This window comes from Prosopis cineraria, unplaced genomic scaffold, assembly GCF_029017545.1.
Source record: "Prosopis cineraria cultivar Desert tree isolate PC_DT_omini unplaced genomic scaffold, ASM2901754v1 PC3, whole genome shotgun sequence".
NCBI classification, from domain to species: domain Eukaryota; kingdom Viridiplantae; phylum Streptophyta; class Magnoliopsida; order Fabales; family Fabaceae; genus Prosopis; species Prosopis cineraria.
The window spans coordinates 43,970,954-43,993,642 of NW_026555334.1; the positions used below are offsets into that span (position 1 = coordinate 43,970,954).

Genomic DNA, 22,689 nt, shown 5'->3' on the forward strand with positions numbered 1-22,689 from the left:
ATATGTAACAAGTAACATTTGGTTGACAAACTAACATTGCTCACATAATTTTAAATCTGAGGTGCGGATGCCTCTTGACTCCATGTCATTTAAACCCTCTCTTTCTATCATGCGCCTCACTGCTATGCTAGGTCATTACTATTCCATACTAATCCCTTATTAGTGGGAAACTGATTCATCTACTGTTTCTCATCTAATTCGCCTTTTCATCTATTTAATTATGGCTAATAGTCTTTTCCTTGGATCACTGGGACCTCACACCACGTGTGCTACCCAACGCAATACTTCTCTCTCTTCTACTGGATACATTTCTTATCTTCAAAGTTCAAATCATCATTATCATGGACCCCAACTTCATTATGCTAATTTCATTGCCCGGACGCTTCTCTTCTACTCTTACGAATGCTGTTTATTTCAGGCCGACATGACCTGGGAGTGGCTGATTTGCTGACGTTCCCTCGACTAAGCGATCTGTCCACTTCCCCTGGTCTTTCTTTTCGCAGAAAACACTCAAGATTCATCTCTCAGTTGCCATACTATTTAGCCCTCAACAGCGCTGCTTATCTATTTATTATAGCTTAATTACGTGGAAAGGCCGCTATTCATCTTTCATGACGTTGACTTATGGTGTACCATTACTCATCGATCGGCCATCTATATATATATATTGGTGTTTCAAGAAGTCTTCAGGGTCTTGTCCCACCTCATTCCTATCAACAGTGATTTTTACCCGATTCCAAACCTTACCGGTGAAAAGGATAGTAATGTAGCGAGGGCTTTTGTCCTTCTCGCTCTTGGATATTTATTTTCAAACATGGTTACGATAAATGCCTAGAAGAGTCAACGACTAATTAATAAATAAAATAAAAAGATGATTACTCTATGGCTATGGAGAAGCAAGTTAATTGGTGATAAGCATGTGGCGGTGAAAAGAAGGTCGTCCTAGAAAATCCTAGCTACAACAAACTCACTTAAGAAGGCAGCAATGGGAGAGTAGAAATAAGAAAGTTGTCAAGTGTTGTGATCTGTGTAGACAGAAAGAGCGAGCAGTGTGAGAGTAAAAATGAGAGGGTGTAGCACTAGTACACACAAGAAAATCTACACCAGTTAAAATAGCTTATCTACACCGGTTTAGTAACCGGTGTAGATAAGATCAATGTAGATATCATGAAGTTATCTACACCAGTTATTTAACTGGTGTAGTTAACGGATATATCTACACCGATTATAAATTTTGGTGTAGATAACATCAATTATGAATATATATGCAATTTTCTTAAAAGTTCTCTACACCGATTCTAAATATAACAAGTGTAGATAATCTATATATCTACACCGATTATTCGTTAAACCGATGTAGATAATAATATATCTACATCAGTTATTGTCATAACAGGTGTAGATATATTATTATCTACATCGGTTGTTCGTTGAACCGGTGTAGATAATAATATATCTACACCTTTTATTTCAATAACCGGTGTAAATATTTGCTTTCTAAGTAAAAAAATTTCCATTTTTTTATTTACCCCAACCATTATAGGCTACAATTTAAATCCTACATTAATCAAACATATAATAGCCAAATAACAATCAGCCAGCCAGACAATCATATATTGTTCAAATCAAATGAATTTAAAATTATGTACAATTCCAAACACATAAAACATAAATTGTCAACTAATTAATCATACACACAACTATATTTACTAATGTTTACAACTACACAGTTTACTCTTCTAAAGGATGATTATTATGAAGATCGAACATGAAGAGTCCCCAATGTTGCCTTATTTGATGGATCTCTGAATCCGAAAATGGAGATGGATCATTGAACATCTGAAAAGATTAGGGATAAGGGAATTAAATCAGTAATTATATTAGAAGAAAAAATAAATAATATCTAAAATTACATTTACCTCCTCAGTGAACTCAGTCAAGTCAACGGCGATGATATTGTATGCATGTCTTAACATATAAAAGCCGCACAAATTAGTAGGGGGTTGCCTATGGAATAACACAACATTGTCATAATTATATTGAAAGAAGGATCTATCATCAAAATTACATAAAATAAAAACATGTATAACTTGTTACCTTTGGTGTTATCCATGAGGATCCTTGACATCACGTGGGGCCTTACCCAACCGGACTTGCTAGCCAATCCTCATAGCCCTATTATTAACATGACATAGTTAGTAACTTAATGACTAAAAAATTTTATTATAAGACTCCTTAAGCACACTTACTGCTCGTAAGATTTCTTCATTGCCAGATTGAGTTTACGATGCAAAGAGCATAAAAAAATTATAGAATTGCTCTTCATCGAAAATACTATCAATTGCCAGTTTATACTGCAAAAAAAGTCATTTAAGTAAATATTCGATACTATTATGAATAAATTCAAATATATTTACTTACAGATAGAGAAACATGAAAAAATAACACTCCTTTCTGCCTTCACTCAGCCTCTGGTTCATATATGCCTCCTTTGCCTCTTTGGTGGTCTCTTTATCATTAGTGTAACGTGGGCAAAGAAATCCGTATTGTTTGTCTTTACTCGAGAAAACCAGCAATTGATGCAAAAACCTACAAAAATTAAAACAAGTTAGTTTGAAAAGCTGAATTGTTTAATTTCATTTAAATTTACAAGAAGACACTTACATCATCCTGATTTGGATGTTCGCCATGGTTAGGTCAGTATCAATGAGAATCCGATGGAGGTCCTCATTCTCAACAAAGATTTCATAGTTGCTTAAGCCAGCAAGATCAGGATTCGCTTTAAAACACCAAGGTGGAAATGATCCACTATATACCATCAATACAAATCGATCCCATAGACTTGGCTCGAACAATTGTGGCTTTTGACCTACTTTATGGGACGATGGGGTTTCCTGTTAAATAAAAAAATTAGTAACACATTCTTAATTATAAAGAAGTCATTAAAATTAATTAATAAAATTTGTTACGGATCTTGAGGCTTCCCAACAAGTCTTTTTGGCCATAAGCAAAAAGTGCCCTTGGCATCTTTCACTGTCTTGATCTCATCAGTGAGGAATAGGACAGAAGCATCATCGATTCTTACCTCTTCAACAGTGACCTTGACAACATCTTCTTGAACTTCTTGAAAGTGGCATTTTGACCCCTCGTGGATGTAACCGTGTGCTACTAAGCGTCTTTCTGGATCCTCTACATACAAGTAGCATAGTTCACCCTCTGGAGCAGGGTCATCCTCTGAAGGAAGTAGAACGATATTGCTCCCTTTAGTGCTCGGAAGACAAGCAGGGGAGTGAGTCTGTGGGCCACTTGGCTCCTTGATTGAGCTCATCATCATCATCATTTTTTCCTTCATCTTTTGTAGCCTAGCTTCAAGAATAGCCTCAGCCTCAGCCCTTGCCTCAGCCCTTGATTGAGCTAACATCACATCCAACTCCTCTCTAGTCACAAGTCTTGAAGAATGGCATTTTTGAGGTGGTCCAAATACATCTCTTATACTCACCCCTAATCCAAATCCCTGAACACGTCCAGGATGCTCTCCTTTTCCCGTAGCAATAGCCAGGATATCATTTCTTCCCTCTGGGATGAATGATCCCTCGAATTGCTTCTGTTTAAGCTCATCCTGTAACATACAAATAATAATTAATTAGTAATATTTGATATTTAAAATAAGATTACAAATGACAATTGTACTTACAATTTTTTGAGCGACCTCACGAGCATGCTCACTTGAAAAGGACCCGTCTTTCTTCTTGTGGGCATAAATCCATCTCTCATCGTAGCATATTGGAGATGGTAGAGACAGTAGAATAGAAGGATCTGATTGAGCTTGTTCTTCTCTCTTCCTCCTCTTGGCGTCTATCAATTCCTTGTCGGCCAACACGTAACCGCCACGAGACTTTGTTTGGGGGCAATTGTTCTTCCTTCCAACTTCTTGTGCCTTTCTCCTCTTTTTCTGTGAATTAGAATTACAAAATATTCATTACCTAATAAGGACAATGATATATAACTAAAATAAACAAAAAAATAAATTAAAATAATCTAACTCACTAGAGCATCTGGCGTAGTCCGAAGCCTAACAAATTCTTCGAAAGTAGCTGCATCGAGAAATGTGTATTGGGTACAAGGATTAGGCCATGGCTGTCCTTCTAGCACCTTAATATGCACAAATCTCTTAGCTAGTGATGTGAAACCCCTCCAACGATCATATGCCCAGGTCATCAACCTATGCTTAAAGTCTATACTCGTGGGGACATCGTATGTGACCTGCAATACATGTCATTGCAATAGTTAGTGATATAGTCATAATAATCAGTAACAAATAATGATAACAAGTGATAAAAGCACATTTATCATACATTAATGGCTTCCCATATCTGTTCCTTCACTCGTTCTAGGACATCATCCCATGTGGGTGCTAATATACTTGGCTTGCTACGAGCTTGGAGGCCTAAAAAACTAGTAAACTTAGCCCCATTAGGCCCGATTGGCTTCCAATTATTATCAAACTGAATCGAAATCTTCTCGCCTCTGCTTCGACTTAGAGCTAACTCTCTTAATCGCGTGCTACTTTTAGGCCTCCTGGATCGTGTAGATTGGCTGCTACCCGCAGTTTGAGGACTAACAGTCACACAGTCATCACCACTGGTAGACACGATCAGGGTAGAAGGGTCAGGCTGGTCTTGATTAACACTCCGATCCTCCATGTTCCTGTTTAGACAATAAGTAAAAATCATTAGTGATATAACTAATAAATAAAACATGTTCTAATATGAATAAAACACAATAAATAACCAATTTAATAAATCATACATGTTATAAATAAATAACTAACTTTTAACATATTTTTAAATAGCAATATTTTCCCATATCCCTTCGCGATGATCATCTCTCGTGCCATATTCGTCATCCAATTCATCTTCTACATTCAATACAGGCAAGCCTATCGAGAAAGAAGGAGTCTCAAAAATATTGAAATTTGAACAATCCTTCTTATCAATATTAATCTCTCTTTTTCCTTCAAGAACTACTGACCATGTTTCACTTCTCGGATCTGTGACATAAAACACTTGTTTCGCTTGGTCTGCCATAATAAAAGGTTCATCGCCAAAACTTAAAGTATTTAAGTTGACTAATATAAATACCATCCTATCTTGATGAAAACCATTTTTAACATCAACCCACTTGCATTTGAAAATAGGGATTTTAAATTTAATATAGTCAACCTCCCAAATCTCTTCAATAACCCCGTAATAGGCATGGATGCGAATAAAGGATTTTGGTCTTTCGAGCTAGAGAAGTGCATGCCTGAGGCCACTAGTGTAACACCACTGTTCTGCACATTACTCCTATTGTCTAGAGACTTCGTGTAGAATAAATATCCATTAATATCAAATGCAGTCCAGCATATAACATCACACTCAGGACCTTGTGCCAGCCCCTTAACAATATCAGAAACACAATCTTCCTTTTCAACCTTCTGCTTAAACCACTTTGCAAAAGTATTGTTATGCTCTCTAATTAATCTTTGCTTAGTTATCCTAATTTGACTATTTTGCTTCCTCACAAGTTCTTTATGCACATCTATATAGTCTTGAACTTGATCAACATTATTCAAGATATGTAAGTGTGCTTGTTGCAATTCATGAGGATCAGCGGTCTTCATAGAAATGCCACATCTATGATCTTTGACATCATATTATCTCAACCCAATAGGTCGTACATTGTTTAAATAATCTTGGCAAAATTATACTGCTTCTTTAGAGATATATTTTTGCACAATAGATGCTTCAGGATGGTGTGGACTCTTCACATATCCTTTTAGAACTTTCATTGTTCTTTCAATTGGATACATCCATCATAAATGCACAGGGCCACATAACTTTATCTCCCTCACTAGGTAAACAATTAGATGTATCATAATGTCAAAAAATGATGGAAGAAAGAGCTTTTCAAGTTGGCATAAGATAAGATATGCTTCATTTTCTAATTCATCCAATTCTTCAGGCTCATGGACTTTACGGCATATAGCATTGAAGAAAAAGCAAATCCTAGTTATGACATCTCTCAATTCATCTTTCCAGAAGCCTCGAATAGCCACTGGTAATATTTGTTGCATTAAAACATGACAATCATGAGACTTGAGACCCACTAATTTTAAATCTTTCATCGACACGAGATTTTTAAAATTTGAAAAATACCCTGAGGGAACTTTCATGTCGTGTAAGCACTGACAAAGGCTTCTTTTCTCATCCTTGCACAAAGTATGTTCAGCCGGAGAACAGTAAGTCCTCTTACCAACCGGCCTTAGATGTAAGTCTTATTTAATTTTCATGTCCACCAAATCTAATCTTGCCTTCACACCGTCCTTAGACTTGCCTGGTATATCAAGAAGCGTTCCAATAATACTATTACACACGTTCTTCTCCACATGCATGACATGAATACAATGTCTCATATCAAGATAGCGCCAATATGGAAGGTCAAAGAAGATAGATCTTTTTTTCTATATACTTTTTTCACTATTATTTATAGTCTTGCCAAATGTAACATTGATATCTTTCACCAATTCATAAACTCACTCCCTTGTCAATGGCTTTAGGGCAGTTCCATGCTCTTCACCACTATAGAAAGCTTTCCCTATTCTACGATAATGGTAGTCCTTTTCAAGAAACCTCCTATGGCCAAGTTAAACTGTCTTCTTTCCATGATGAAGTTGATGATAGCATGTGCCCGCTTCACAAATCGAACATGCTTTATGCTCCTTAACATTGTAGCCTGACAAATTTTCATATGCAGGGAAGTCATTTATGGTGCAAAATATCATCGCATGTAACTTGAATACCTCCTTTCGATTCGCGCCGAACACATCCACACCTACTTCCCATAGCTTTTTCAAGTCTTCGACCAAGGGTCTTAGGTAAACATCAATGTCATTTCCCGATTGTTTCGGTCCTGAAATAAACATAGACAAAATGATATACTTGTGTTGCATGCATAACATGGGAGATAAGTTGTAAATCACCAACAAAACAGGCCATGAACTATGTATGCTGCTAAGGCTGCTGTAGGATTCATGCTATCTGTACTAAGTCCAAGCTTGAGGTTCCTTGGATCATGGCCGAACTCAGGAAATAAAGTATCAATTTTCTTCCATTGTTCTGAATCGGCTGGATGTGGAAGCTTTCTATCTAAAATCCTGTCATCCGCATGCCATCTTAGATTCTTTACATCCTTTTCATTAGCAAACAATCGTTTAAATCTTAGAATGATTGGAAGATACCATAACACCTTTGCAGGAGCTTTGTTTTCTTTATACCTTAGTGTTTCACATACAGGACACTTTTGCTCGTCTTTATGCTCTCTCCTGTACAATATGCAATCATTTAGGCATGCGTGTATTTTCTTAAACTCCATGCCCAGTGGGCACAAAATTTTCTTTGCCTCATAGTAACAAACCGGCAATACATTTTCTCTTGAAAGCATTAATTTGAATAACTCAAGCATTTCTGTGAAACTCTTATCACTCCACCCAGATCTAGCTTTCAAGTTCACCAATTCAACACTGCTTTCAACAAACTAAATTCCTCGCACCCTGGATTTAAAGGTGTCTCTGCATCACTGTACATATTATTGTATGCTTGGGATTGCTCAAAAGCCTCTTTACCCACGTCACGAATCATGTCCTCTAATCGATCAACCATATCATCCTCATCATCATCAACAACAACATCAACATGCCGCGATTGAGATGTACTCGGCATCGATATATTCAATCTTTCACCATGCCATATCCATACTCTATAACTTTTGAGAAACCCCTCACAAATTAAATGTTCATATATCTTATCTACACTTAGCCGCCTCTCATTCAAACAGTCCCTACAAGGACAATAAAACCTCCCACTATCATCTTCAGCATTGCTTTGAGCAAATTCCAAAAACCCCTTAACCCCATTACTATACTCTGCGCTCCTTCGTTTGGCATCTATCCAACTACGATTCACGTTTAATTTGTCTTCCTAAAACACGACAAAGTTCATGGATTATTACTGAATCCATTCTGATAGGGCCAGACAAAGAGTTATATATTAAAAAAAATAAGAAAGAAGCATGCTAACACAATAATTTCCAATTTAATTTAGAAATTTTCAATCTTTTGAGAATATTTTTTAGAATTGACTTCCCTCCTATCTAATAAGTAGGGACAAAAAGAAGTCAACTATGTATTTTTGGCCCTTTCTATAAAGAAGGAGGGACAAAACAATAATTTTAAAAAATATTTGGCAAAGTCTCTCCTAAAAGTTAGACTTTCCAATAAATTTACAATTAAAAATATAAGTAAAAAATAATATCATTTAAATAAAATAAAGTCACATGCAATGCCTAATGGCCTTAGGCCTCTATCAGCACTTCACCAGCATACAGAAAATAAATTAATAATGATGTCGCCACAACAATTTAATTCATAGGAAATAAATTACCCTGATAAAATTTATATACGCACAACCCAATTCCTTTAAATTTAAAATCAAGTAAAAATACCTAGTTCAGTTCTAATGAAAGTAAAAATTAAAAATAGCAATTTGGCCAAGCCCCCAGATGATTGGAACAAATAATCAATACATTACCCCAAGATATACACGGATTAGCAAAGAAAAGAAGGAAAAAATTTCAAACACAACATAAGCAAGATTTCAGACATAACGCAAGCACCCAATAAATAATTAATCTCAATCCACAACAATAAAGAAAGGATCAAATTAAAGCTGCTGACCTTAGAAATACAACAACATGAAAAGGAGGGAGGATTTCACGATCAAGCCATGAACAGGGAAGGATGAAGCTTTATCCACGCACACCAAACCAGTCACCAGTGGCGAAGGACGTCTCGGCCCTAGTGTTTCAACAGCAAAAGAGATTTTAGCAAAGAAGGGAAAGGGGATTCGTAGAATTTGGCACAGGGAACGATCTCCACTAACTACAATCAACCCACAGCCACCAATGATGCAAAATGACAACACAGGCCGAAGGAAGAAGAGCGAAGGAACGAGATAAGTGGGAAGAAGATCAGAGTAATAGAGATTTGGAAACAAAACCTGAACGAGAAGGGTTAGAAGATGATGAACTCTCTCGGCGCGAGTGACGAAAATTTTGAAAAATGAAATTTCCAAATGAAAGTGCTGTTTAGAAGAGACGGAGAATGCAATATCTACACCGATTAACAGGGCAAACCGGTGTAGATATGGGTTCAAAATTTATTTTTTTTAAAAAAATAAAGACATCTACACTGGTTTCTTTTTGAAACCGGCGTAGATAAGTTAATAAAAAAAGAAAAAAAATTAGTGAATAAATATTAAATATATCTACACCAGTTAACAGAGCAATCCAGTGTAGATATGGATTCAGAAATTTATATTTTAAAAAAATAAATATATCTACACCGGTTTAATAAAGAACTGGTGTAGATATTAATGTAACTACACCGGGTGTAATTGGAACCAGTGTAGATGTTTGTATCTACACCGGTTTAGAGGTATATCCGGTGTAAATATTGGTGGAAAAAAATTTTATTTATGAAATTGCCACCGCCTCTAATTTCTACACCATTGGTGCAATAATCGGCGTAGATATGGGAGTATAAATTTAATATTTTGTACTAGTGCAGTGTGGTGGGAGAAGTATGCCTGAGAGTAGAGAAGAATACTGGTGAAAGCCAATAAATAAATAATTAAAGGTAAGAAGTTTGACGTGAGGAACTGTGAGAAGAAAAGGAAAGTATTTAGTTTACATGGTAACATATGCGTGTTGAAAACTTAAAAAAGATCTTGTTTTTGGTTGAGTCCACCAATCGTCTACCACTATCTCGTGGTATTCATGCCCCGGCCATTTCTAACGATGTTTTTTTAACTTTGCTTCCATTTAGCAGGACTCTGGGACCAGCCGGCTTAACAAGGATTAATTATTATCTTGACATGCTTTTCCATATAATTTGCCACTATCCAAATTAGTGTAGACCTCGTCGCATCGTATCTTTTCATCAGGTATTTGTAAATCTCATGGGGATCTATATATTTATATAACATGCCATAACTTCTACTTTTTGAATTTAAGTTGTCTACACGATATCGATTTACTCTTTTTTTTTGGACAGCAAATTTAACAGGCAAACCGTTCATTCAGTCACACAGATTATTATACATTACGGACTACTTATGGACAGTGGTGGACATGACCAGTGAAGACAAAGAGACAAATTTTAAGTGACTTTCTCGAAGAGAGCTTTGGCAATGTGGAAGTTGATGGTGCTTGAATCACATATGGCTGCATAATAATAGCTCTTTGCCACTGTAAGGAAAGTATTCTTGATGCTGGAATCTATGTCGTTAGAAGATTCCTGAAGCACCAACTTCACAAGTTGCTGCATTTCTGACTCTGCTTCTGAGGTGGTGATGCGATATGTCCGCATGCCACTGCCGCCACTCTGAGGTGCCTAAAAATGTATAAAAGAACAAATTAAGAAACTATTAACGATGGATAGATATATCATGGAGTACGCCACACTTTCATTTAAGTTGATTTCTTGGGATGATGGGCAGAGTTTCTGAGAATTTGAAAAGACCAGTCAAGATAGTGCAGCCAAAATATTAAACACCGAGGTAACGTTCGTTCTGGACATAGTGCTTGTCCTGCTGCTGACCTTGTCTTTTTGGTAACAATGAAGCCTGTAGCAGACCCTATTGGTGAGTTCAATGAGCTGTTGGTATCGAGGATTCAACAGTATCTCCTCTGAAATCCAGCTCCCACCGCATAGGTTTATTATTTTTACCAGAAGTTCTGCATGCCCTTGACACGTGTCCCCTCCACTTTGCCAATTTGATAGCCACTTTTTCCACTGTATGTTACGTTACAGAAAAATTAGGGGAAAGCATCAAACATGAAAACATTGGAAACAGTACTTTTTTGTTCATTGTTTGACATAGACCACTCATGTTTTCCTTTCATTTGCTGAGTAGAACGGTGACCTTAGTCAGTTAGTTGACAAATTTAACAGTGAAAAGTGAGTATCAGAGTCAGCACTGAGCTCCACTGCAAATTATCATCGCTAACGGCGTTTTAATAAGTTGCTGTTGTGGCAGAAGAATCCCGAATATTCGCTTTTACGGGGAAAGCGAACACTGTAAGCTTTGAACAGGAGGGAAATTAAATAGGAAGACTCACTGTATGGTGCATGTCAAAGCCAATTTCATGGCCATGAGATACAAGTATATCCCACGAGAGCTGATCTATCGTTTCAACCAAAGCGCCCACGAGCCCTTCCTCTGTTCTGTTCCTATTTAATCTCCTGCACACAAACATGGAAGAAGGAACAATAACGAGCAGGAATTTGGAAAATTAATAAGGAGAATCGCGAGTTGTTAATTTGTAATAATTTACCAGGCAGTGGAGTAGTCTCGTTCCTTGATGCAACTGATGAAGTGATTGACAAAAGCTTTCCTCCTTGGATCGTCCTTAACATGGGAGGTGATTGTGTGAAGCAAGGCAGAGGTTTTGGCCCATGCAAGCCTCTCTTGAGATCTTTCAGGCTCAAACATGCTGGCGGCAGCCAAAAAAAAATCAAAAAGAAGAGCTTTTCTGCTTAATCCAAACTCTCCCAATCTACAGTCTGAGTGCCACCTGCATGTGTGTGTGTGGTTGCAAAGTTGAGTGTAAGAGAAAGGGGTGAATAAAAACACTAAAACCTCTTGAAGCGTTAGCAATTTGAAAAAAAAATTGATGCTCTTACTTCTGAACGCTGGCCCATTCTCGTAGGTGCAGTGCTTGGCAATTGTTGAAGTCTAATTTTGCCAGCTCCAGATAATTGTTATTGCTCAGATACGGCATCCTGTTTTACACAACAATTCATTTTTGTGAAGGCCGAATTTCCGAATATACCAATTATTTCTTTTGCAGATGGTCGTTTAACTCGTCGCTGACTGTCACTTCAATTTCATAATCTATTTTTAGTGTCATCAAATGAAATCAGCTGATGAACTCTTAATTAATTTTTTTCTAAGTTCTAAACTAACATGGCTCAAGTCAATGATCACTAGCCACTGCCACGGCTGGGATACCCCTAATCCAGTTGATTTTAAAATGACAACTAAATAAGAGCAGATAAATGCTCCTGCCACTGTAAAGCTTTTCTCAATGTCGAGGCTAATATTAATTTTAATTTTTTATGCAAAATAAATAACATTGGGAAAAGGCAATAAAAAATATTCTTTCTGTGAACAAATTAATGTTCTTATTAACAATATTTTAATTAAAAATTATATTATTATTGCAAATTTCAACTTTTTAAGCCAGCACATGAATTAATCTCAAGTGGGCTATTAATTGATTTTATTTCTGTTCTGCAAATGTTTGTGAATAATTTCATGGTGCTATAGAGTATAGATGTAGCAACAATATTTTAATATTGTATCTAAAATATTAACTGATGTAAAAAAATTACCCGTTTAGGAAATGCACCACATTAATGGATGCAAATTCAAGGGTTTAGGGAGAGAGGGAGAAAAGAGAGAACCGATAAAGAGTCTTGCCAATCCAAACGTCGCTGTCACCACCATAATGATCCATATAAAATCTGGTTTCCACTCGGGGTAAACTTGCATGCCAGGGCATGTCCAATGCGTAAGCCACCTGCATTATGTACATTCACTGTTTATTAGTGCCAAGCTACATGACTGGGCACATTTACCTGAGTGCTCCAGGATATATATGACTATTATTGTTCATTATTCAAATAATTTTCATTAATTAATGAGCACTGCATGTGGATAATTTGGTCGCTCGTGGCGCGGCCATTAATTGAAGGATGTGATACCTCTCCGGGTAAGTTCTTCATAATTATCCATTTATCCAGGAGCTCATTCGCCGCTTGTTTCTCTCTCAAGAACCTGACTGAGAACTGCCTCGCATCTTCAAGAACCTTCTCTCCCGGAAACGCCACTTGACTAGCTCTATATAGATTGAACATTCCCGTCACCGCCTGCGTTGACTGCCCCGCAAAGCAAAAGAATTCACCATTTCTCTCAAAGTTCTTGAACACACCTGGTTTGAAAAATGTAATATACATCGATCAGAAATGAAAACAAGGTCAACCATCAATTAACCCATCATTAACAATTAGCATATGCGTGTGTACGGAACTCACTGGGTGCAACTTCATAGCCATGTAATCTCAGTAACCTGAATCCCATTGCCGTGTCATCAATATCTTGAACATTGGAATTACTTGCCCAACAGATACCCTTCTCGGTCCAATACCTGATTCAAATTCAGCAGGAATCAATATTTCTCATGAGTTGAAAAAGCTTACTAATAATAGCATGCATAAAAAAAGCTTAATGATAGAGTTGACGTGTGTAGAGAACTGATCATGTCCATATGTGGGCCTACCTACGAACATAGCTCATACAGTCCTTGATCTCGTTCTGGAAATATCTCGAAATTCCGAGACGCTGAAGCCTATCTACCAGCCAAATATGTTCGAACAAATCCACGGGATATACGTTGGGAACTGTTATAAAGCTTAAGCAAGAATAAGTATTAAGGAAATGAAATGATGTAGAAAGGGAAAAGGAGCAGTGATCAGTACTTGGAGTGGCCAATAAAGGCGCTTTAGTACCTCCTCCATTGAACTTCGTGACAGCTTTATTCAAGTAATTGAGGCAATTTGGGTCTCTAGTGTGGGCAAGAGCATAGGCAGTGGAGGACGGAGAAAACAAGAACGACCCATCCTTACACTGAAGCTTTAGAAGGTCGTTCCATTCGAGCCCGGCCATCCCTTCCAGGCTATGGAGCAGCGTTGTGGGCACTTTATGCATCAGCTCTCTCGGTATTCTATAAAATCCCACCACCCACCATATATATTTCAGAAATTAATTAAATAATGCACGGCACACAAACTGCGTTAAACAACTTTACATCACTCGGGCAAAGTTACGAATACTTTTTCCCTGAAAACATGTTATGCTTAACAGCTTTAGCTTTAACGTTGTCCCTGATCGCTGTACCTAGGCAACATACCTCGAGAGCTTTATGTCTCTCTTGGCAAATATCTCTTTCAAGACATGGGAATCACACGTTACTTCAATGTTCAGCCTCCGGGCTAGATCTAGAAGCGAAGGAAATGCAACTTCAAAGCCGATGGGCATGTGCTCCGCCTTTTCTCCCTGAAGCTTGTCCAGGTTGTCATAAAAGAATGCCATCCCTGCATGCCGACTAAGACTATATAATCACCCAAAAAATACCGCAGCAGAGCTTCATTAACAATCTATACTTAGTTATTTATCATGAATTGATATCTAATACAACCTTTCTCGCACTTTTCCGGGTGGATATTCCATGATTTCAACGCAACAACGCAGGCCAAGGTGTTGATAATTCGATCGTGGGCCAAGAATGTCTGAGAATCGCCCCAGGAACCGTCCGGATGCTGATTATTGGCGATCCATTCAAGACTGGAAGGAAATTGGGGAGCACCACTCCCACGAACATCCGGCACGAGAGCGACCCATGCAGTGTCGTAAGCAGAAACGGCAATCTCGCCATCCTCCAACGAACGCAGCGTCGATCTGACAGCGTCGGCTCGCTGCTTGATCTCGCGATCGGTCACCCGAGCCTGTTAATATATCTAAATTCGTGACCGCGTCCACGAGCACAAAAACAAGGAGATAGGGACGCAGAGAGAACGTTAACGTCAAGTTCTTGGAAGGAAAGAACCTCATGAGCTGGTTCGTCGTCTATGTCATCACGGACAATCTCGCGCCACCTCAACCGGGGCAGGCCCTCCTGAACTAATACAGGGTCCGTATATCCTGCATGGGCACAGAGTAGTATAGTAATTAACGGGATTGTTGGAGGGGAATGGAGAGAAGGAAAGGAAAAGGGGAATATATATGAAGTGCCTTGACTGGGAGGTTTGGAGACGGCGCTGCATCTGATGCGGGGATCCAAGGTGGCTTCCTTGTGCCTGACCTCGGAAGGCGGGGCACCTGCATGAGATGATACAAGTCTTCACTCATTGTTGTCGGGCGAAGGAACGGTTAGATAGATCGTACTAGTTGACTAACTCCGGGCTTTCTAAAGGATCGTCCCGTTTAACTTTTGTTCCTTCTTTTTCGGGGGGACAAGATTTAAAAAAAAAAAGTGAAAAAAAAACACAGAGGAAATTAAAAAATAAAAAAGGCATGGTGAAAAAGAGAGGAAGTGGGGATCGCATGATGTGGGAGGGGAAGAAAGAGGGAATGAATAAAGAAATACCTGGAGGAGGAGGTAGGAAGAGGGAGGGAAGGGGAAAGAGGTGGAGGAGAGAAGGCATGGCTGAGAGCAGGGCGGGGAAGTGGGGTGTGGGAAGGAGGGGGCATTTATAGAAGAGAGATTTTTGGTGCATGGCGTCGATCGCAGCAAAGTTTTCCCTCCCCAGCTCTCTCTGCCACAGAATGTGAATGTGAATGTGAAGGTGGAGGTGAATGTGATCTCCCTTTCCCAGGTCCATGCCTTGGGTAAGCTTTGGTAAGGTTTACTTGAGTCTTTGTGGAAATTAGAAAGAAGTGGAATGAAATGTTTGGGGGAAAAAAAACAAAGTTAAAAATAATATGTTCAAGAAGAATAGTAAGCTACATTCATCAAGAAATGAAATAATTTATTTAATAAAATTAAGAATCATAATTTATAAAATTTTTGGAAGGTGTCATGATTTTTATATTTATAATACATATTAATAAATTTTATCATATTTATTATGAGAAAGAATGATAATTTAATTTATTTTTATATTAAATTTTTTACTATATTCCATTCCATTGTAATAACCAAACATGACCTGAATCTAACCTGATATCTGTATAAAAAAAATTTTACTGCTTAAGCCTAAACTTATATCTAAAGTTTGGTATTATATGGAAATCTATTTAAAAGTAAACATTTTAAATGTGTTTATATATTGATTTTAAAAGTCTCAAATATGATTTATAACTGTTCAACTCTATAATATATAACTTGATTTATTAATTACAATATGTAATGATTAAGAAAACTTGCCAACTATAAAACAATACAATAATAAAGTAATAACATTAAAATTAACATATAAATTTAATATGATAAAACTAAAAATAAAAAAATAAATTACATAAAAGTTAAAATGATAAAATTGATGTGTGTATAATATAATATATAATATGTAATTATGTATATGGGCCGATCAATTAAACCCCTAATCAAGGTCACGTAAAACTAGGTTTGACATTTTAAACTAAATAAATCCAATCAAAAACATAAACCTGCAAGCCTAAATTTATCTAATAAATAGCATATGTTAAATATGAAGTAGGTCAAGTAATGGATTTCTAATAAGAATCTGTTCTATTTTCACCCTTCCAGGTGCTTCTCTTGACGTCATCCCCACTCCCCACTCAATTTTTTACTCATGATATTCCGAGTTCGAACCCCCTACGGTTTCATTTGTCTTGCGCGGCCACTCTCCACCGTGGCACCCGCCCTTTTTCTCTCCTCTCCCACCATCCATGCATCCTTCTAATTCATCTCAATTCGTCCCTAAAATACCCTCCCTTAGCTTGTTCATTATATTATCCACTTTTTCCTTCTCTGCTCGCTTTGTTTTCTACTATATATTTTAATTTCTCTTCCTCGCTTTGCAGTAGCCTTTTATTTCCGCGCTTGCACGTCACACTAAAACCTTTATGTCGTTGCTTGAATGGATGAGCTCCCCTCAAATTAAATTATTGGTGCTGCCAAATCAGACAATACCGCAACAATGGGTATCAAAGGCTCCTTGATTCTCTATTATCTTCCACCATCATCCCAACATATGTTTACCTAATTAATTAACATTATAAGCACTTTAAGTTCTTCACCATCATTATTGATGCAATTTTACCAGATAGCTCGTCATTAATTATTTTAGGTTCAGAGTTCATCAAAGCAGAAAAATAATTGACAGTAAATTAAAGAGAACTCGAAGAAGCTACAAATGAACGGGTTTACCCATCCGCTTAAAGAAATTCAGAGAAATAACACCTTCAACTCGGATTCAGTTTCCGTGCATCAACCTGCTCAGCGGTATACTACGTTGTTATAATATTAAATAAATAAATTTAAATTGTTGAAATTTAACCTGAATAGATAAAATTTGTCTTGAACAGTCCAGACCTATAATTAATTAAGAATATTTTATAAAATATTTTTCTTAATTTTATTGACTGTGTACAAGTGTCCATTTATTAGGAGTAATCCTGTTTAAGATACCATTGGAGATTCAAACCATGTTCGTCATGTTATGAAAAAATAACTCATTCTGCTAGATCTAATCCATGTTTTAAACTACTCATTTCAGGTCATTTTTTTCTAGTTTTTTGGGTATAAATTGTTAAAGTCAAATTCTATATTTGAACTATTCAGGTTAAATTCTAACAATTTTAATTTATTTATTCATTATTCTTTGTCGTTTTAGAAGGGGAAAAAGACAGAATATATTTATTGATTTTAAAAATTCAAACTATTTTCAGTGGTCAGAATACAAATCAAATATAACAAGCTCCTCGTCATGCCTCGCAATCGTACGTGTCAAGAGATTTTCATTTGGAGCGGGAATGGCACGTGTGTGCTGATATGGACGAAACGTTTTCTTGGCTTATTATTTGTACTATTCAATTATATTTGTATTTTTTTTATTACCTGCATTATATTCGAATCAGAGTCCTTTGTTCTTAACTTCTTGGCTCATCTAACTGCATTTGGATATTCCTTAAAGAGGACAAAGAGGACCACAACAACAATCATGCATGAAATAGATAATGGTCATGGTTTTGAGAGAATTTAAAATTTCTTACAGTTTTTTTTTTTTTTTATGAATCACGAGGATTTAATCTCTAGACTTTTTATCCAGATTCTCACCACAGTACCCTTACCATTGTATTTCGACGGCCTTTAGATGGTAACAGAAATATATTATTATTCAGTGGGTAGATAATTCACGATCTACTAATTAACGGATTATTTTTCTACGAAATTATCTCATCTGGAGTTTTTATTTTTATTTTTTTTATAGATTTATAATCGTAAAATATAACTGAGTTACGTTGTTTCCCCCCTTTGTGTCTATCAAATGTATTGATTGAGAAGCGCAGCAAGGGGAAGGGGGCGGCGTTACGTGTTATAATTATAAGTTTATATATAACACCTTCCTCACCCAGGTTATATGCTTGAAATTTTTTAAGAAAAACTTAGAAACTTAAAATAACAAAAGCACGTATCAATTATTAGAAAATAAAAGAAAGTCTCACATCTAAATATTAAAAAATAAATCATAAATATATAAGCTTAGGAAGTATCTAATCAAATGACTTAAGTTATTTTAATAGTGTATATTATCCTTACGCACACTTAATATAAAAATTCTAATATGATATCATGAATCATTTGATCGAGGATAAGAAAATGAGAAAAAAGAAAAAAAATAAAAGATGAAAAAAAAAACAAGAGATTAAGAGATAGAGAAAGAAAAGAAATTGAATCGACCTGAGGCAGACTTTAAAAAAATACAAGTCTAGGCATGAAAAGGAAAAGAGAAGATAAAAAAAAAGTAGCAAAGAAAATATTAAAAGATAAAAAAAAGTCTCATATTTAAAGATTAAAAGACAAATCATAAATATATAAATTTAAAAAGTATCTAACTAAATAGTTTAAACTATTTTAATAAAATATTTTATTAATAAGTACACTTAATATAAGAATTCTAACATCAACATGCTTGGAGTTGGGCAAAAAAAAAAAAGGCCCCCTGGTTAAGCTCGTCTGTAACAAAAGGGTAGGAAGGCATGTGTACAGCGAGGAAACTCTCCTATTCCCTTGCTCATTTAATGCATCCTCTTGATACATGCACTTCCTCCGGTCACAATATAAGATATTTTTTAAAAATATTACCTAATTTAAAATAAAAGATATTGAATATTTTTTATATTTATTTTTTAACTATACACTTAATTCATTTATTATTTTTTTAAAAAAATCATACATTAAAATTTTAATGATTATTATCAAGGCTCTTAAAATATAGTGTTTAATGAAAATATAAATAAAAAGATATAAATATTTTTAAAAATTTAATGTTTCAACTAATATTATTCTTAAATTATAAATTGGTTAACTATAATTTATATTACAGTATGGAAGAAATACTTTTTGTCATCATAATTATATGGCAAAACCAATTGACTCCACGTTTCTTAAAAATGATAATTAATATTTTTAAATTTGTAAAAAAATGTTTAACTTTTTATTTTTACCTTTTATTAGAATAAATGACCACAATAAAAAATGTTTAAAAATTAAAATAATAAACTATTAAATCTCTATCTTGTATTTATAATTAAATAGGGTTTTAACTACAAGGAAGGAAGCATGCACATGCCAAATACTTTTGAAAACAGTTTGCCGGCTAGCTTCCGAGGCGGAATCTCACCAAACTCTCCGCATAGATGCTTTTCTAGCGTCAACCATTGAGCCTCTTGTTCCATTATTTCCCCCTCCTTCCCCATGCACACCTCGCATACACAATATGGGATTAGTAACAAAATAGGTTAAGTCATGTTAAGCTTTAACTAGATAAGCTTAAACTTTTATGATAGGTTAAAGATTTGAGTCTAGTCTGGACTCTGAAGTTTATTGTATAAGTATTTTTTTTTTATCATGGCTCAAGTTTGAATTTATTTAAGTTGATCTGGTAGTCTATTTACAATTAAACTTTTGAAATAAACTTATATATTATATTAGTTTCAAACATTTTAAATATATTTTAAAATTATTAAAATCTTTATCTTTTACTATATATATATATATATATGACTTGATTTATCAATTATGATATATATATGTGTATATATATATATAATTAAAAGAATTTATCAATTACAATATAATACAATAATAAAGTAAAAAAATGAAAAAATAATTAATTAAAAATAACAATATATATTGATTAAAAATTAAATGACGAAACTAATATACATGTAATATATTACATAATAATAACATATAAATCAGCGATTTTGTTAGGCTTATGAATAAATACAATCAGAAGTGTGAATCTGACTTACATTTATTCAATGAATAAATTGGGTTGAGCTCAGAATAACCTTGGCCGCATAGGCTTCTACTTCCAACCTTAACTGTGGCTGACCTGCTTTAATCTTTCATGTGTACAATGTGGAACCAGATGGACGATGCAAGGACTTCGATAGAGAAACCATGATAATGTGGATATAATTATAAACACCACAGGGTATTTGTTTAAATTATTGATAATTAAGCCCATTATGCTTCTGCATCCTGGGCACTTTGTTTGACTTCCACCGCTATTTTTCCCACGTTTTTTCTAGGGCATCACACTGTTTTCCCACGTTTCAAATCACGTCGCGGAGTCTCTCTCTCTCTCTCTCTCTCTCTCATAACTTAAATCATTGGCGCACCTTCCTTGCTCTCCGGTTGACCAGTTCCATACCTATATGTCAAACCATATATTGCTATACTGAAGAGTATGTACGTTGCTAATACCATGAAGAGGATTTTTTATAATTATTTCTCCAAGCATTTTAATATTATTTCAGCATTATCCGCGATGCTTTTAAATTATAACCACTTCTTTCTATTGCATAGGAAAAATATATGTTAGCTTTTAAATTAAAAAGGGAAAATTAGAGAGAGGGATCTAATACTGTTAAAATTTATTATAAAAACCATAAAAAATAAAATTAAGCTAAAGGACCGAGATAAGTGTAATTGATTATTATAAACTTAATATAAAACTTGTTAATAGTACATTAAAATTAATGTGGAGTACTGCATAAATTACAAAAAACTTCTTTTAAAAATAAAGTTGTGCAGATTTCAATTCCACACAAATAAAAACGAAAATATAGTATTAAATTTAATTAAATTAATATATTTTAAAGAATAATTAATTGAATATAATTTTAAAATAAATATTTTTAAAAAATTAAATCAGTTCAATTTAAAAAATATTTATTTTTTTATTTACCACTGTGTAACTAGCAAATTCAATTTGATATGTGGTTAGAGAAAATATAAGAGATTTGATTGGGGGAAATTTTGTATTTTAAAATTTATATTCTGGTATTTGATCCTTTTAAATAATTACTATTTTTAAGATCCCTTTTAATAAATATATACGTGGGGCTTCTTCCGGGAAAAACTGAATAATAATTAACATTCTACGAGCTTTCTATGATTTAAAAATATAGACACAATACCCCCCTCCATTTCAAAATATAGGCATTTTTTAGGAGATTTTTTTTTTAAATTTCACTTCACATCTCATTTTAAAAGTTAAGTGCCACATTTATTGATGTCTTTCTATAGGAGTATTTATTTCTTTATTTTATTTTATCAATTATAGTAAAATGAATTGAGAGCATATTTGACTAATCTAAAAAGTATGGTGACAACAATTACTGATTAATATTAAAGTTGAATTGGAAAAAAACCATGCATGATGACTAGGGTTGAGCAACGGGCGGAACGGACTAACTCAAGATGTTGCTTGTAGCTCATCCTATTTTGGACAAAACGACTTAGGCCAGCCTGTTCCTTGTGAGTAGCCCTTGTTGGCTTGTTCCAAAACTAGACACGCTAGCCCATACAACTTAAAAATGGCTAGATCCCGTTTTCATAAATCTCTAGTTTTTTTTTTCAAGAAAAAAAAAGACTAATATTTTGCTGTGATCCTAATAAATCCCAATTCAGACTGATAAGGGAATGAGAGCAGGTGAGCAGGGAGCTTAGGTAAGCCAAAGAGCAGAAGCACCAGGCGAGCAGCTTCAAAGTTTAGACCCGGTAGCAACTACGGAGTTTAGACCCATAAGTTTGAGAGATGAGGGAGACGAGACAAGAGAATCGAAGCATCAGAGAGACGAAGACCGATTCGAATGAGGGAAGCTTCGAAGAGACGAGAGGAACAAGGGACAAACCTAAGAGAGTAGGCGATGACGATGAGATGAGACAATGACTGATGATGGCTCATGGGAGAATGCGAGAGCGATAGTGATTCGACAACAAGGGTTTTCATTTTCTTTGATATGCGGCGTTTCATGCTATTGCTTTTATATATATACACATATCAAATACACGGACGGGACAGGCTGCCGGAGAGATAACTCATGGCCCATCTCGTCCGTGCAATGGTAGTGTTAAGATCTTAGATTAAGGGATGCAACATTTTTTTTTTAAGCTTCAATTGAATATATTAATTTTTTTTTTGAATTTCAAATATCTTTAAAGTTATGTTAAGGGATGCAAAATATTTAAATAAATAGATAAAAAATAATGAAATATAAAACCTTTTCTTATAATTTTTTTTAAAATCAAGGGGTGGATTTGCCCCCCTTAAATTATATATAACGCCGCCCATGCGCCCGCATAAACTGAATGCAAGATCGCTCGTAAAATCAACCAGCCCTTTTTTTCTCTCAAACGGGAGGGTTCTAGCCTGCCCATTTCATCCGAGAACGGGTGGGTTGGGTGAGTTGTCTGCTCACCCCTTATTGATGACACATGGAAATGTGATAAGCGGTCAACTGGTATATATGATCTATTTGTCGGTTGTGG

General features: G+C 35.4%; 2 protein-coding genes across 4 annotated transcripts; both read right to left on the reverse strand.

Annotated features, from left to right (window-relative positions):
• Nucleotides 1-1,616: 1,616 nt before the first annotated feature.
• Nucleotides 1,617-9,382, reverse strand: LOC129304443 (uncharacterized). 2 transcript variants are annotated; one of them, XM_054944103.1, is made up of 11 exons: nt 8,774-9,382; nt 4,356-4,707; nt 4,048-4,263; nt 3,695-3,952; nt 3,086-3,619; nt 2,665-2,894; nt 2,422-2,589; nt 2,250-2,354; nt 2,098-2,175; nt 1,920-2,007; nt 1,617-1,839 (listed from the first exon to the last, which is right to left on the reverse strand). In XM_054944103.1, exons 2-9 carry the CDS (start codon nt 4,701-4,703, stop codon nt 2,157-2,159), a joined length of 1,878 nt encoding a protein of 625 aa, XP_054800078.1. In that variant the 5' UTR covers nt 4,704-4,707; nt 8,774-9,382; the 3' UTR covers nt 1,617-1,839; nt 1,920-2,007; nt 2,098-2,156. The 2 variants fall into 2 exon arrangements, with proteins under 2 accessions (XP_054800078.1, XP_054800079.1); XM_054944104.1 differs by lacking the exon at nt 2,250-2,354.
• Nucleotides 9,383-10,070: 688 nt separating this feature from the next.
• LOC129306848 (ent-copalyl diphosphate synthase, chloroplastic-like) lies at nt 10,071-15,432 on the reverse strand. 2 transcript variants are annotated; one of them, XM_054947610.1, is made up of 15 exons: nt 15,307-15,432; nt 14,952-15,038; nt 14,767-14,861; nt 14,359-14,665; nt 14,071-14,254; nt 13,640-13,884; nt 13,441-13,561; nt 13,196-13,308; nt 12,866-13,092; nt 12,566-12,681; nt 11,783-11,881; nt 11,434-11,673; nt 11,218-11,341; nt 10,697-10,891; nt 10,071-10,489 (listed from the first exon to the last, which is right to left on the reverse strand). In XM_054947610.1, exons 1-15 carry the CDS (start codon nt 15,362-15,364, stop codon nt 10,256-10,258), a joined length of 2,445 nt encoding a protein of 814 aa, XP_054803585.1. In that variant the 5' UTR covers nt 15,365-15,432; the 3' UTR covers nt 10,071-10,255. The 2 variants fall into 2 exon arrangements, with proteins under 2 accessions (XP_054803585.1, XP_054803586.1); XM_054947611.1 differs by having other exon boundaries at nt 13,670-13,884; nt 15,307-15,431.
• Between the last annotated feature and the right edge of the window lie 7,257 nt (nt 15,433-22,689).